General features: G+C 41.4%; 1 protein-coding gene across 2 annotated transcripts in view; it reads right to left on the reverse strand.

Moving 5' to 3' along the window:
* Positions 1 to 566: 566 nt before the first annotated feature.
* PARP1 (poly(ADP-ribose) polymerase 1) overlaps positions 567 to 16,589 on the reverse strand; it is a gene marked incomplete at both ends in the record, with an annotated part of 34,941 nt that continues 18,918 nt past the window's right edge. For both annotated transcript variants that reach the window (XM_080342721.1, XM_080342720.1), the window contains 12 exons: positions 567 to 648; positions 2,572 to 2,686; positions 3,783 to 3,844; positions 4,244 to 4,371; positions 4,540 to 4,692; positions 5,238 to 5,336; positions 5,971 to 6,099; positions 6,842 to 6,964; positions 7,693 to 7,776; positions 12,855 to 12,983; positions 14,262 to 14,457; positions 15,739 to 15,871. In XM_080342721.1, coding sequence (XP_080198847.1) covers positions 567 to 648; positions 2,572 to 2,686; positions 3,783 to 3,844; positions 4,244 to 4,371; positions 4,540 to 4,692; positions 5,238 to 5,336; positions 5,971 to 6,099; positions 6,842 to 6,964; positions 7,693 to 7,776; positions 12,855 to 12,983; positions 14,262 to 14,457; positions 15,739 to 15,871 — 1,433 coding nt within the window. The remainder of the gene's footprint in view (positions 649 to 2,571; positions 2,687 to 3,782; positions 3,845 to 4,243; positions 4,372 to 4,539; positions 4,693 to 5,237; positions 5,337 to 5,970; positions 6,100 to 6,841; positions 6,965 to 7,692; positions 7,777 to 12,854; positions 12,984 to 14,261; positions 14,458 to 15,738; positions 15,872 to 16,589) is intronic.

Genomic DNA, 16,589 nt, shown 5'->3' on the forward strand with positions numbered 1-16,589 from the left:
GCATTTGAGAGAGGTATCATGTTTAAGAACATTCTACGAATACATTTAAATCATGACTCAAAACCAAAATGATTTGGAAGTTTTGAAACATAAAGCTGTTAGTATGAAATTAGCTTTTATTTTTTACCTCAAAATAAATGCACATTTATCATTTATTCAAAGGAAAACTGAAAAAGCGTATCTTAAACAAGAGGGAATCTTAACAGAGCAAATATCGCAAATATCCTCAAGTTCCTTCTCCTGCTACTGCCCAGCTCTGTTTGTCTAAAAACAAAAGCTTTATTTTTTTTTGTCAGTTTGGTCAATTAAAAGAGACACTTGAAAGCCCCAAAATTAGAAGTGGTATAAAACAAAACCAGGTACTCGTTCTCATCAGAATTCAGGTCCATGTGTTACCACACATTTATATAAAACTTTCACTAAGTGTTGTACTAAGTAGGATTTAGTAACCTCTTCTGCAGTTTAGCTCTTGATATCTTGGTAAGAGAAGTCAATGCTTAAGCATGTCAGAAGTCAACGCTATAGTGTAACTACAGTATAACTCTAACAGGGCTTCTAAATACTGTTCACCAGAGTGATGTCTTATAGTTGAATTTCAGTTTCAGCAGGTACTTCAGATTTACCTGAGCAACGTCATACACAATATATCTGAGAAGAATGTTAAGGAATAATTACGGTTGTTAGTATTAGTAAAATAGAAAAACCTCAAAACACAATCAAGCTTCACCTTTGAACTTAAGGTACCACAGAGATGCCTACGTGATTACACAGCTCTAACAGCTCAAATCACAAATCTTTAAATTTGACTTTTCTGTGAATCTGTTTTACACAACAGTTAGAAACAAGCAACTAACAGTCATATAGAGAATAAAGGGTGGTGCAGTAGGAATCCTGAGTGACAGGCAGGTGAACTGACCTGGATACAGGGCTGTAGCTCTTGAAGATTATTTTTTGTCAGCCAGAGCCGTAACATAGAACATCTTTCTTTGCTGTTTAAACAGTGGCGCAATGTCGCCTAGATGAGAACTGCCGTTTACAGACCTGGTATATTCAATTATAACTGCAGCTCTGTTGCTACCTTCCAGCACAAAGCCATTAATGTCCTCTTAATTTCCCACTAAAAAACCCAAACTGGAATAACAGAGAACAGCTCTACAATGGCTGGCAGTGCTTGCACATTTTATGACTGCACTGCATCATTTTATTATTTCAGGAGACAGTCCCAGCTCACCCCTTTGTTTCTCAATGCTTTAAGCCTCAAACTTACCTCTAATCCCAATTTTAGATTAAAAGCATCCGCGTTAAACACAGTGTAAAACAAAATGAATGCACATCATGTAACTTCAATTAGCTATTATTACCTGTATTACATTTTAGCATCTGTCTTGGTCAGATGATATGTTTAAGAAAACTCAAGTCAAGAACCGTATTGCCATAAGTTCTGTTGCTAAAACTGCTTGCAAGAGCAAAACAGCTCACCAAGAGAAGACAGCTTCTACATAACATAGTTTTGTAGAATCTGTGGGTTACTTGCTTCACTGGCAGTGAAGATATTGATATGGGACTTCACACATCACTTATGACCTCTTGTGAATGTTGTACACACATTAGTTCGGAGGCACTTCTGCCTAGGAAGAGGCTTGGTGGCTACGTCTCTGATGGGCATCTGAGGTTTACCTCAATACTTTTGAAGGGTCTGGGAATGTAAGAGAAGCTGTGTGATGAGGGACTCACAGAATCACAGAATGGCTGGGGTTGGAAGGGACCTCTGGAGATCATCCAGTCCAACTCACCTGCTACAGCAGGTTCACCCAGAGCAGATCACACAGGAATGTATCAGGGTGGGTTTTGAATGTCTCCAGAGAAGGAGACTCCACAACCTCTCTGGGCAGCCTGTTCCAGTGCTCTGGCACCATCAAAATAAACAAGTTTCTCCTCATGTTTAGATGGAACCTCCTGTGCTTCAGTTTGTGCCCGCTGCCCCTCATCCTATCGTTGGGCACCACTGAAAAGAGTCTGGTCCCATCCTCCTGACACCTACCCCTGAGATATTTAAGTGCATTGATAAGATCCCATCTCAGCCTTCTCCAAGCTGAACAGACCCAGCTCTCTCAGTCTTTCCTGATAAGAAGGAAGCCATGGAGCTGGCTCCTTGACATCCTCCTGGCCAAGCTGGCCAGCCACAGCATCACAAGGAAGAAACCAAACTGGAGTCATGTGGAACAACCACAGGTTGCATTCCCCTTCCCTGGTCCCAGCATGTCTCTGGGCAAGGCTCTACTGGGCAGCATTGTCTGGCTGCTCCAATGTCTTCAGGTATTGAGCCCTTTTGGGACAACAGCTATTTGCTGTGTGTATTGTTTCATTTTTTTTTTTCCAGAATGACAAGTGTGACAACTGTAAAATCATCTCCCTTGGAGAAGGGAGTCTAAATTGTCTGCAAGTCCTCCAAAGCGGATCTAAAAGAAACAAAACACACTGCGCCAAAACTCCTGACCGACATCAGCGAGGTCCTGCTAAACTCAGCAACACTCAAACACAGCATGCAGCCAACAAAATAGCAAAGGATACTCATTATACAGAAGACAGGTATCATTAATTCCCGTCGAGATCCCATTCCCTAAGGGAACCTCCACCCCACCAAGAGTGGTAGTGGCTGTGGGATCAGGTGCAGTTTTGCCTAAGCCTAGAAAGGGAAAAAACATTAGTTACAATTCTAGAAGGCAAACACAGACTTTGCACATAGAGAAAATTACTCAGCCAGCCAAATATTACTTCACATGTATTTCCAAAAGCTGAGCAAGTGGCAAAAGTATCTTAAAAGGACACAAAGGAAACAGTCTGTTTATTCAATTCAGCATCACCATACTAATGGTAGTCATACTCTGCTACATTAAAAGTGAAAATTTTAGACTTTTGGCTGTTAATTATCTAATCTGTATGATCAAAGCAAAAGCAGACCAGACTTACAGCTCTCATATCCTAGGTCCATTAATGAAAATATGCACATTACAACGTTTTCAGAGAAGCATAACAAACCAATTCTTATTCTCTTTAAACTCTTCAATGCAAATCTGATTTGACATCCATAATAGTGTGAGTAGTATGTATTAAAAAAGATGCTAAATCACATTTTATTCTACTTTGGGCAACTGATTTCTTAAGCCTCTCAAAATGAATAGTTTAAGGAAAGCCACTCATTACTGAATGTTACTGTTCTTCTCTGTCTCATCTTGGTGCAGAATATAGCCATGATTACCGTTTCTTGTGCTTGAATTGGAGAGCTAAGTTTTTTCTCTCATCTTTTTCAGTGCAATATAGTGATACTTTTTACAGATAGAAATGTAATGAGAACAGCTGTTCCATCTGAACTTTTATTCTTAGCTTTTCCCTTCCCTCCAAGCTTCTAAAGCACTTTGAAAGCTAAACAATTATTCTTCTGATCTATCCAACCTCTCATCTTTCTTCTAAAATGCACAGTATTGTTATGATGAAAGTGAGTCAGAAGCTGGAGAACGCACCTTACATATTCTCGTGTGTAATATCAAATGAAAGTTTCCTCCTGAACTTCAGGCAACACACGAACTTCAGTCTTAAGCTTCCAAGTGCTTAACTCCCATCTCAAACACCACATACACGTATAGAGGTGCAAATACAGGGCAACGTTATGCAAACTGTTAAAGGAAGTACAGCTATGAAATGACTCTAGTTCTCTTTGCTAAGCAGAGAGCCACAGGAACTTGCCACCAGTAACATTCCCAGTGATGACTACTAATGCTTACCTTTCACACTGTGTTTTCCCTTGGGCAATTTTGTTATGTGAGAAGCGTTCTTGAGCTCATACCTGGACAGCACAAAGAACACACAATGGCATTTTACATTCATCCTAAACTATCTTGGTAAACAAACAAACAAACACTTTTTCTTTTTTTTTCCAGGCTTCACTTTATGGTGAGTAAATATAAAGTTAATTTAGATTCTACTCTACTGGAACTCAACAGCCTTTCTTCTTTGTCTCAGTTACTAATGTTAATGTGTTGACATTTAGTAAAAAATTCTAAAGTGCAACCCTAATATTTTTTCCCCCACCAAACAGCTCTCACTTTAAGAAGGAAAAAAAAAGTTTCCAAAGAAATACAAAGTGCTCTTTCTTCACACTGAAGAAAAGGTTTGTAATTTTAGCAACACTTTCTATGATTATATATTAGGCATGTTTGGTGAATACTCTTTATAAGTTACTTACATATTTCCAAGGGCAACTTCTCCCAGTAGTACTAAGCCTATAGGATCAGCTTGAGATGTGTGGCAGTAGTTGGCACTCTTGGATACCATGTCTGCAAAATAGATGCCTTTCCCAAACATGTAGCCAGTCTGCAAGCCACAAAAGAAAAAAAAGGAAGGAAAAAAAAGTTGTCATCTGCACGCTGAGGGATAACACTGGGCTCTCCCCACACAGAGATTCTATTTGGATTGTCTCCAGCTGTGGCCACCTCTGGGCACAGGGATGGAGGCAGACAGAGAAGGTGTCATTGAACGTACCACAGGAGCTTCAGGGGGAGCTATCCGGAGACCCTGCGAGAGGATCCCGGCGAAGTTGGTGGTGCGGGATCCGTGCCACAGCAGCTGGCGATTGTGAAGCTGCTTGAACGGCTTGTAACGCTGGCTCTCTCCTTCACGCTCAATCCTGAATATCTTCAAGTCAAAAAGGGGTAGGAGAAAAAGAACAACCAAGCAAACAAACTGTTACCTTCATGCAACTAAATAAGTGAAAAAAAAAAAATCATTCAGTCTGGAATATACACTAATCTGCTAGGAAAATGGGTCTGGATGGTTTTTAGTATTTGCAGTTTGCTGTGTCACGCTAGCAAAAAAGAGGTAGCACTGATCACACAGTACTTGTTATTGATTACTTCTTCACCTTCCCTTCTGCATTTTCATGGGAACACAGTTTTCTGAAAAATCATTCAATGAACTAAGGCTCAGTTTTAGAGGATGATTATTCCTCCAGCTCCTTTTTGAGGCCAATTAAATTAAAATAAAAACGTACCCCCAAAGACGCCTCAGTAAGCTTAGACTCATCTCTGCCTAGACTTCAGCTGTGCTATTAAATAGTAATTGGTCTATCAAACCATCCCTTCAGCAATGGAAACTAGATAAGTTACTCAAAAGGAAACTGAACAAGTTGACTTAGAAGAGTCCATCGTCACAAACTGAAACCCCAGTATTGCCCAGCTTACATCCACGACTTTGAGATCATATGCGTTATGAGTAGCAGCATGAGTATTTTTCACATATTGCTTAATAATCTTGGCTTCTTCGGAATCTTTGTCAACAACCTGCAAAGAGGCAAACAAGAGAAGTTTCTTTAACTAGCAGTCTTCTTATAACATATCATCCACCACATGCTTGCAAATCCCCGTTTGAAGCCTTCTTTATCATTTAGGTTGATATTCCCAGCTAGAGAATATATACAGACAGCACTCAGTCAACAGGATGTCTCGGATGGGAAGGCACCTCTGGAAATAGAGATGATTTCCAACTCCCCTGCCTTTTCTAGTGTCTGACCACCCTCACAATAAACAAGCAAACCAACCAACCCCAAACCAAACAACATCAACAACTAAAGCTTTTTCTTTTGTTTCAATACAATTTCCTGTATTTCAATTTGTGCCCATCACCTCTTGTCACTGGATACCACTGAAGAGAGTCTGTCTTCTTTACTCCCTTCGTCATCAGGCATTCATAGATATCAATAAGGTATCCCCTCTGCCTTCTCCAGGTTAAAAGCCCCAGCATTTTCAGCATCTCCTCATACAACACGTGCTCCAGCCCCTTAACCATCTCAGTGACCCTTCACTGAACTCATGCCAATACATTTGCCCACTTAGAGATTATGTGATTTCTTATACTCCAAACTAACAGGACATCAGCTTGTATTCACACTCACTCATTTCCTTTTATTTCCTTTACCTTAATATCAGTTTTAAGCTTTTCATAGTTGATGTCAATTGGGTCTTTATCTCCATCTTCATTTCCACCTCTGAGAAGGCTATAAGCAACCTCAATATCAAGCAAGTTGTCCAACATCTGCACTTTAGCCTGAAGAATTTAAAGAGGTTATTTTACTAGTACCTTTGACATGTTCAGAATAAATCTGGAATACCCCGAGTCATAAAAGCGTAGGTGAAATCACTGGCCACACACTGGCATCTAACAACACATTACCTTCTTCCTTTCTAATATATATATATCCTTAAATATACTAAAATATACATGCACATACACATATATATACAAATAGGCTATAATATATAACATATATATATATATGTGTATCTTCTAACACCTTATATATATTTGTATATGCATAAAATCATAGAATCATTTCAGTTGGAAGAGACCCTCAAGATATAGTCCAACCACAACCCAACTCTAGCACTAAACCATGTCCCTAAGAGCCTTATCTACACATCTTTTAAACACCTCCAGGGATGGTGACTCCACCACTTCCCTGGGCAGCCTGTTCCAGTGCTTTACAACCCCTTTTGTGAAGGAATTTTTCCTAATATCCAATCTCAACTTCCTCAGCACAACTTGAGGCCATTTCCCCTTGTTACTTGGGAGAAGAGACTAACACCCTCCATGCTACAACCTCCTTTCAGGAGACCATATACACACATTTATGCACATGAACAAACAAAAAGATATTCTGAAGAAAAACAAGCTTAACCTCATAGAAGCATGAGGTTAAGTTAAGTCTTAAAACCTCACAAATTCTCTGTGTTAGATGTCTGATATCAGACCTGTTGCCTGCAAACCACATACTGTTTCCAGTCAATACCTGAATGTATTCCAAGTTATTTAGGAGAGGTGGTTTCTTCATCCCGAAGTCATGAGGAATCAGAGTATAGAAGCGGTTGGAGAGGTCCAAGATCTGGGATTCTGAACCATTGTCAGAAACTGCCTAGACAAGACAATAAGCACCAAGGAAATTATCTTAATTAAGTCTCCATAGCAATATACACAAAAGTTACTTGATTACCAGTACACAAAAGCAGCAATGCAAATAATGTTAATGCTGAAACTCTCACAGAACTAAAAAGGGCAATTCTATTTAATTGTTTTGCGTGTAGTAACGCACAGTACTTGCACAGAAATATAAAGAATTTCTGATACAAGAAAAATCTAAGGGAGATTATGTTTCTGGAAGGCAAAATAAAGGCTTCTGGATATGGAAAGGACTCATGCCCTTAGCAAGGTTCTGGTCTACTCTAACAATTGAAGTAAAATTTCCAATATCTATGTTTTGTCAGGCAGATCATGATGTGTAAATACAGTAATATCATCAAGCCAGACCCTTTCCTGTGTCAACTTTTATTTTTGTCCTCAGACAGACTTCCCTGGGGTGGAACCACCAGCTCACTACTAGATCAAGACACCAGCTTCATTTGCTCAATCATGAGCCATGTCTGGCCCAGCCTGAAGTTTGTGCTACAAAGTGTGCAAGACAAAAGTACTGTCCAAACTGGTAAAACAGTGAAGGGAACAACCCAGCACACCGTGGAAGCCACATCCCCTTCTCCAGCAAGAGAGAACATGGATCTTTGTACCTATAGCTCAGCATTCATCCCATTCTGAGCCCATAACAACTTCTGAATTCCCCTCTTGCTATAACATTTCTTTCATGCTCACCTGCTGAACTTCATTGAGGATGGAGTAGGCACTCTGGATCTGTCGCTTGCTCAGTTTTCCCAATGGCATCTTCTGTAGGTCAATCTGATGAAGATTTAAATGATTAAAACAGGATTTTACTACACTGAAACCACTGCAGCATTCCCTCTCTAGCTCCTAGGGAACAAATCCCTCCATCCTGGTAAGACTGACCATACAATAAATAGAAACATTTCAGACTTGGTATTAATCTCTGTGGATCGGAGGAACAATGTCAGAAAGACAGTGCATGTAACTGAGAAGACACCCTATGAACAAACGAACACTGCAATAGGAAACCAAGTATGCATGCTAGGGCAACACAAAGATAGCGTACTGAGCATCTGACTAGAAGTTTAATATTGACCTGGTATCACATGGATTCCTCAATCACCTCAGTAACCATACTTTTCAGGCTGGCAAAGAAGCAAAATGAATGAAGTTACTCTGGTTCATAAGATCATCTGTGTCTATAGGTACAACCTAGACACCTTCTTCCAACTTTACCCTACAATTATCAACAGTCAAGCGCAAAGAGGTTATAAGATGCTTCATATTCATAAATGAAAAACGAACCATAAAAAAAGCAGCTAAATTGAAAGCAATGTCTTGGTTGCCTGCATTTATCCACTCATTTAATTTATGTTGCTTTTGTTTGCATATTGATGGGTCTTCGGAGAGTTTCAGATCTGCATTAAATCCTTGTGTAGTTAAGGACCATCTGAATGCAAAAACATTTGACAAAAGTCAAGTCCAATGGACTCTTTGACAAAGATCATACACACACCATCTGGACTGTTGACAGTACTCACCCTACACCCTGCAGGCGTCAAACTAGATTTTACTTAACTTGATGGATTTAAGATTCAGCTTAAGTACAGAAGATTCTATGAAACCATGTATATCCTGTACCACCTGGATAAGTTCCACATCATTTATTCACTATGGAGCTAGGAAACCCAGCTTTATGCTTCTGAACTCAGAAGGTTCTTCCAAGCTACAGACTAGTGTGAAAGCCCTTAAGTGATTTTTGTATGGAGACTTCCATCCTGTACTAAGTGTAGGAGAACTTCCACCTTTAGATGCAGCTAAACATACATAAAGTCAAATACTAAGAAGAGCCAAGATGGACTGGAAGAGAGAAGGCAGGCTTCAAAGCTAATCATGTCTTGGGGACATGAGAATCACAAAGCCAAGATTAATAACCTAACGAAAGATAACTTGCAATACATTTGTAGCTCCTAATCTTTTGAGGCCAATGCTTTCTTGTTGAGTACCATTTCTGTTATTATCCAATGATTAGCTGAAAAAAATCACAAAGGACACGTAAAATGGACCATTTAACTTGGATGTGCAGAATAGTTGTGGACATCTATACTAACTATAAGTTATACAAACCAATAAACTAACATGTAAGCACTAACACCAATAAACCAATACATGTGACTGAGTAATTAACCTCTTACAGAGCTGACACGCAGCCAAAGGGCTGGAGTCTGTGTCTCCTGTGAGTCACAGGAGAGGAACAGAGTCCTGCAGAGCTAATATAAAGCTAAACTGCATCCAAAGCTTTGTCATTAGATGGATCAAAAGAGCAGAGCAGCCAAGGGGCTGGGACTAAACAACACTGCAGTTACTGCCAGACACACTGAGCTTGGCCTCCTTAGAATTAAACCTTGCGAAAGGGGTCAAGGACAACAGAAAGAGCTTCTTCAAATCCATGGCAGATAAAACTAACACCAGAAGCAATGCAGGCCCACTGATGAATGAGGTGAGTGTCCTGGTGACAGAAGATACAGAGAAGGCAGAGTTACTGAATGCCTTCTTTGTCTCTGTCTACTCTGCTGGAGGCTGTCCTGGGGAGCCCCATACCACTGAGGCCCCAGAGGAAGTCAGGAAAATGGATGAGTTTGCCTCAGTTGATGAGGACTGGGTTAAGGACCAATTAAGCAATCTGGACATCCATAAATCCATGGGTCCAGGTGGGACGCACCTGCAGGTGCTGAAGGAGCTGGCTGAGGTCATTGCTGGACCACTCTCCATCATCTTTGCCAAGTCGTGAGAAAAGGGAGAGATGCCCGAGGACTGGAGGAAAGTAAACGACACTCCAGTGTTCAAAAAGGGCAAGAAGGAGGACCCAGATAACTATAGACCTGTCACCCTCACCACCATCCCTGGGAAACTGATGGAACAATTTATTCTTGGTGCCATCTCAAGGCATATCAAGGATAAGAGGGTCATTAGGGGCAGTCAACATGGCTTCACCAAGGGGAAGTCGTGCTTGACCAACCTCATAGCCTTTTATGGGGACATAACAAGGTGGATAGATGATGGCAAAGCAGTGGATGTGGTCTACCTTGATTTGAGTAAAGCATCTGACACAATCTCTCACAGCATCCTCACAGCTAAACTGAGGAAGTGTGGACTGGACGATTGGGTAGTGAGGTGGACTGTGAACTGGCTGACAGGAAGAAGCCAGAGAGTCATGGTCAACGGAGCAGGGTCCAGTTGGAGGCCTGTATATAGTAGAGTCCCTCAAGGGTCAGTACTGGGACCAGTACTATTCAATATATTCATCAATGACTTGGATGAGGGAATAGAGTGCACTATCAGCAAGTTTGCTGATGACACCCAGCTGGGAGGAGTGGCTGACACACCAGAAGGCTGTGCTGCCATTCCGTGAGACCTGGACAGGCTGGAGAATTGGGCTGGGAAAAATTTAATGAAACAGAACAAGGGCAAGTGTAGAGTCTTGCATCTGGGCAGGAACAACCCCAGGTGCCAGTATAAGTTGGGGAACGACCTGTTAGAGAGCAGCACAGGGGAATGGGACCTGGGGCTCCTGGTGGACAGCAGGATGACCATGAGCCAGCACTGGGCCCTTGTGGCCAGGAAGGCCAATGGCATCCTGGGGTGTATTAGAAGGGAGGTGATTAGTAGATCAAGACAGGTTCTTCTGTCCCTCTACTCTGCCCTGGTGAGACCACATCTGGAATATTGTGTCCAGTTCTGGGCCCCTCAGTTCAGGAAGGACAGGGAACTGCTGGAGAGAGTCCAGTGCAGGGCAACAAAGATGATGAAGGGAGTGGAGCATCTCCCATATGACAGAAGGCTGAGGGAGCTGGGTCTGTTTAACCTGGAGGAGACTGAGGGGTGACCTTATTCATGTTTATAAATATATAAAGGATGAGTGTCAGGAGGATGGAGCCAGGCTCTTCTCGGTGACAACCAATGATAAGACAAGAGGCAACGGGTACAAACTGGAATATAGGAGGTTCCACTTATATTTGAGAACAGTCTTCTTCACTGTGAGGGTGCCAGAGCACTGAACAGGCTGCCCAGGGGGGTTGTGGAGTGTCCTTCTCTGGAGACATTCAAAACCCACCTGGACACCTTCCTGTGTAACCTTGTCTGGGTGTTCCTGCTCTGGTGGGGGGATTGGACTGGATGATCTTTCCAGGTCCCTTCCCATCCCTGACATTCTGTGATTCTGTGTGATTCTGTAACATGAGGAATTAGCTCCACATCACAGATGTGTGCACCAAGGCTCTCATGAGGGGCAAGGGAGATGTTTGCCTTCCACCCACACAGAAGACACAGCACTAGAGCAGATTCAGGCCTCTCACTGGCCTTTTCATGTAAGGCAATGACACAGATAATTTTAAGAAACCCCTGTATGCTCAGTGAGGTAAAACTCTCGAAATCTCAATTAGAAGTGGGAAGAGAAATGCATCAGATAAATCTATTATCATGTAAGATGAGTACTAAGAATCTGCTATGGTCTTGCCAGAGTGAGAGCACCTTGATGGAATGAAATACTGGAGATCAGGCTGATTAAAGGAAGCAAGCAGCTGTTTTAAGAGGATGCACAGAAACCTCTAACTAGGAAAAACATTATTTCCTCTAACGGAAAACAGCTGTTCAGCAGCAACAGCACAGGAAGATAAATCTAACAGGAAGACAGGCCCATCTGGACTCCCAGGTCTCCTCCAGATCTGCAGCTGGTGTGAATTAACATACTTTCAACAGAGCTCTACAAAGCCAGAAGACATCAGATGCTGCACAGTTCAGAGTCTTTACCCACTTCCAGTTACTAAGAATTATTATTTTAGAAGACTTTGATATAAAGAACCACTGAAGATACAGGAGAACACAATTAACCCACAGTACTACAAAATGTTAGGCAAGCCACCTGAAAGCTTTCAGATAAGCTGTAGGAAATGGTGCAAAGCCTGTTCTGAAAAGTAGATACACAAAATACTAATACTGAGACCAAACAACACTTGATTAAATACAAAGCCTTAGAGCAGGATAACTAAGCTGGCAGAAGAAAACTGAAATTAGTTATTTAGAATTAACCCAGTCTGAATGGCTGCATTAAAACAAACTACATTATCTCTAAACACCAGTAAAACTGTTCCCATGTAAGGAGAGATGGATGACACTACCACACCACTCTCTGAAAACCTGTGAGAAGCATGGATCAAGAAGCATTGCAGAAAGAAGAATGAATAAAAACAGAGCATCATTAGAACAAATGTGAAACACAACAACAACAAAATCTCAAGTTTGGCCCCATTCAGAAGAGGATCTAGACTTTGTCAAGGCACTTCATAAGTGCATGTATCAACTGGCAGCATTTCTCAAGTCTGAGCTGAATGTTCAGTTGCTACCTTAATTAGTGGTAGTGCTGCCATCCCCCCCCCAAATGTGGTTCACCGTCCACACACAAAAAAAACCCCAACAAACCAAACCAAAACCAAAAACCAAAAACCAACCAAACAAAAAACTACACCACCACCACCATCCCACACATTAGAATGATTGCTGATGCCAGGACTGGCAGATGAGTTTGCCATAGGCTTGTTAACTTGAAGATGCTGATACAGACATTCCTCACTGAAGAACAAAGAAGACCCCCATGTTTTAAGAACTGTGCACATCGTAGCTAAGTTACTATTCCCAGTGCTTGGCAACTTCTGGTCAGACTCTTGTTCTTACTTTAAGGCTGATGTGAAATTCACACAGACTTCTGGGAAGTATGATGCACCCTGCATTGCAAAGAACTTGCTTCTGGCTGTACAAGTGACACGTAAAGAGAGAAAGGAAGGTTAGAGGCGAGTAACATGAACATGTGTGGTCACCTCAAATTCCACCATCGCTTTCTTCATGCTCTCCACATCAAAGATCATCTTAATAAGGTCTTGGATTGGCTTAGGAAGTTTTGACTTAGTCCCAGCACCCACTGTCAGTTTCTTGACAGCTTCTTCATCCTGGGAGGTAAAAATAGTACCAAAATTAGCAAAAATCACAAAGGATAAAAGTAACAGGCTGGCTGCCATGGTAACAACTCAAAACCAATTTTGTATATGCATACTATGACTAGCCAGAAGTTCATGGGGAGCGTGGGACATTGTTTTGACAGTTTGGAACAAAGAGGATTTAAAAATCCACCTATTCAGTAATTTGGCAGATATTCTTTCAAGAGGTGGCACTGTAAAATATAAGTAGAATTAAGGGAACGTGAACTCCTTGTGCATCTCTGCTTCACCTCAAGCAACAATATTAGTAACTTTTTCTGCAAGCCTTCTGTTGTATAGAGACCTTGAAATGAAAAAATGTCTGTTTACTTCGTTGCTTTTATGACAAAATAGAGAGGTAATAGGTAATTTCACTAAGTTTTTGTAATAAAAACTCTTACAGATGAATATAGGAATCATCAATTAGCCATAATACCACCTAGATGCTTTCACGGATAGAGCATTGCACCAATAAAGCATCTGCCAGATGCTTCAGAATATCAGTGTACAGACACTTCAATGCTGCAATATTCAAATTTCCAGAAATAAAGCTAAGCAGCAAGTACTTTGCACTGAAAGACAACATCCGGTAATGTGACCACAGAAAAATGCAATGTCTTGAAAATATGTTCTCTGGTATCTTTATAGCTATTAACAGCATTCAACTATTTCATCTGAAAATAATTTAAGTTATGGTTATGCCTTTAAATAAACATGCAGAGCCCCACTGGACAGAAGGAAGAGAATTCTTCTTTAGCATAGCTGTCTGAATCGCCAAATCTTACTGTCAACACATAATTTTTCTTTCTCAGCCTGCTCAATATGTGCACTAAGCAGAATGCTGCATAGGAGCCACTTCACCGTTTGGGAGGATTTTGGATGCGGAAGACAGATGAAAAGTATCTATTTAAACATAAGAAAATGGTGTTTTCAGACAGGAACTATGTGAAATGACAGCTCAAATAAGGTCAAACTCATATACTTAGAATTAGAGAGTAAACAGGAACGAGGACTCAAGGGACTTCAGACTTGACAACAGAAAACTACTTCATTCCTCAACACATCTATTTTAATGCACGACGCCTCTTGATCTACAGCTCTTTCTGCAGCACCAAGATGCAATAGTTGCACCTGCACTTCATTCAACAGGTTAGTGAAGTGTGAGTGATCCAGCAGTGAGCACTGAACAGAACAGTCAGAGGAACACAGCTGAGCAACACTCCACCTGGCACAGGGACACTGCAGAGTTACCTGCCCATAATCTATTTCCAGCGGGTAGAATTTCTTGGGATATTTAGTGAAGTTCTTCGAATGCCATGAATTTCCAGTTTTCTCTTCATACAAATTCAAGAAGTGTTCAACGGCATCTTCTTTCGATGGCATCTGCTCCAGCTTGTTACTCCCGATTACAGTGCCCACACGACCCCAAGATCTGAACACCCAGTATCTATAGAAGTAAAACATAAGAACAGATATAAGATACTCTGGCTCCAGATTTCAATCCAAATGAAACTGATCCTGCAGCAACCATGCAACCACGTGTGCATCAGCCATTTGCATACCATTTTATGGAAGACACTCTGTCAGCAACTGCAGGAGAGCAACAGAAAAGCCATCACTGAGCATATGTTGAAATAGTGGGGTGAAAAATTGCCCAGTGTCAACACACCAGCCCTACAGATACGTGTGCATACAGCAGGAATAGAGAGGCTAGAATCTCTTCAGTGTTAATATTTAACAAATACAAATTTTCAGGCTATTGGGATCATATATTTGAAAAGCAAACACCACATATCTTTAAGCCTCAAGTCCCAGAGTTTGGATTTTTAGAGAAACTCAAGTATTGAGTAGTAACTCGAGTATTTTTTATTGCTAACACCACCTCGGGTGAGCTTCCCTATTATACACTCAATCAGCTTTTCCAATTTGCCAGGCTGGAACGCAGGCACAGACATCCCACCATGTACTGAATCACAGATCCAGACACACACTCCACATACAAGAACCAGCAACAACAGCTTATTGCAGACATGGTAAAGTGCAATAAATGCAGAACTGAACCAGGGCTGTTGCTGACAGCCATCAGCTCCTCTAGATTCCTGTGCATCCTTATGTGCTTGGAGGAGCAGTTTCATTTTGAAGAACCCTCTCCACTTCTTTACCTGTGTTCAGTAACAAAACCACTGGATGGCTCTGCCATGTCTGATGAGACTGGTAAGCTAAACACATGATGGTCCCCTGACCATTTTGGTGCATTTTGTTAAGCCTCAGAGCACCCAATTCAGGACTACATTGTGGCAGAATAGCCAGAATCTGGTTTTGGTTCCCAAGGTTACTTTTGTCTTCTAATTGTGAAGCTTCAAGTTGGAGAATATGGGAAAGATTCCCACCATTGCCAAATTCACATATGGGGTCTTGATGTTAGAACAGAGGAACCTTCACCAAATTCTGCTTCTGTATTTTCAAGGGCAGCCCTGAGGCAGAGAGCACTCTGGCCCTCCTGCTGGCCAATTAACCCTGTCCTAACGACACCAACTGTACACACCTCACTCACCCCAGCATGCAGGGCTGCAATTCCACAAACTCACCTCCCAACTTAGGTTTCATCCACACCACAAAAAAATGCCTCCACTCTGAGCAGATTGTTCATATTTTGCTTTTGTAGATGCCAAAAATCCAATATTTATTGGAAAAAAAGCGAAGCCTTTCTAGAGAATATGAAACTCACCTGTTCTCTCTGTCATCCTCTAGCAGCTGCAGTTTGTAATAGGAATTTGTTCCTTTCACAATATCTACTAGGCCCAGGGTTGCACTGAAAATCTTTCCACCTTTTTCAAAGACATGAGCAGAATCCTCCAAACCTACAGAGAAGAAACAAATTAGAATGCAGAGGAGGTTGCCATTTTAGGTCTCCTTCCTGTATTCGTGCTCACCCAAAGGCTTCACAAAGTAGCGTGAATCTTAACAAAAATACTGCAAAAAACAGTGACCATGTGCTCACTCAAAACTACTTGAAGCATGTTTTATTTAAATACATTGTGAGCATGCATCTTTAGATAGACAAGAGGGAACATCAATCGCAACTACAGAAAAAAAATTGTAATTTTTGATAAAGGACCATCTAAGATCTAGTATTTAACACTGCGTGACTGGCTGAAGGAATTCTCAAGAGAGATACAGGTGTCATGTTAGCAAATGGACTGAAAAGCCAAATGCTGGCTCTGGATGCAGTACGAATTCTCAGGACACCACCTGTCATCATAGGTTTGGAGAGCAGCATCAGCTGCCCCCAAAGAGTTCAGGGGCAGGTGCCCATGCCAGACCCGTGGCCTCTGCTGGCTGCACCTTTATTCACCCAATGACAGACACCACTGAAGCTGAACAATGTGCACTCCTTAGTTTAAGTGGTCCTTCCAAAAGCTGCGCTAGAAAACCCTGGAATATCCAGCTCTGGATGTCAATCAATATCCTTCCTTTGACAGCAAGAAAGAAAACAGTTTAAAAATTCATGTTCCTTTCATGGAACCCTTATCCTTTCACAGAAGAACATTTTGCAAATGATCGCAAATCCTGAAGGCT

This window comes from Nesoenas mayeri (genome assembly GCF_963082525.1).
Source record: "Nesoenas mayeri genome assembly, chromosome: 3".
Taxonomy (NCBI): Eukaryota; Metazoa; Chordata; class Aves; order Columbiformes; family Columbidae; genus Nesoenas; species Nesoenas mayeri.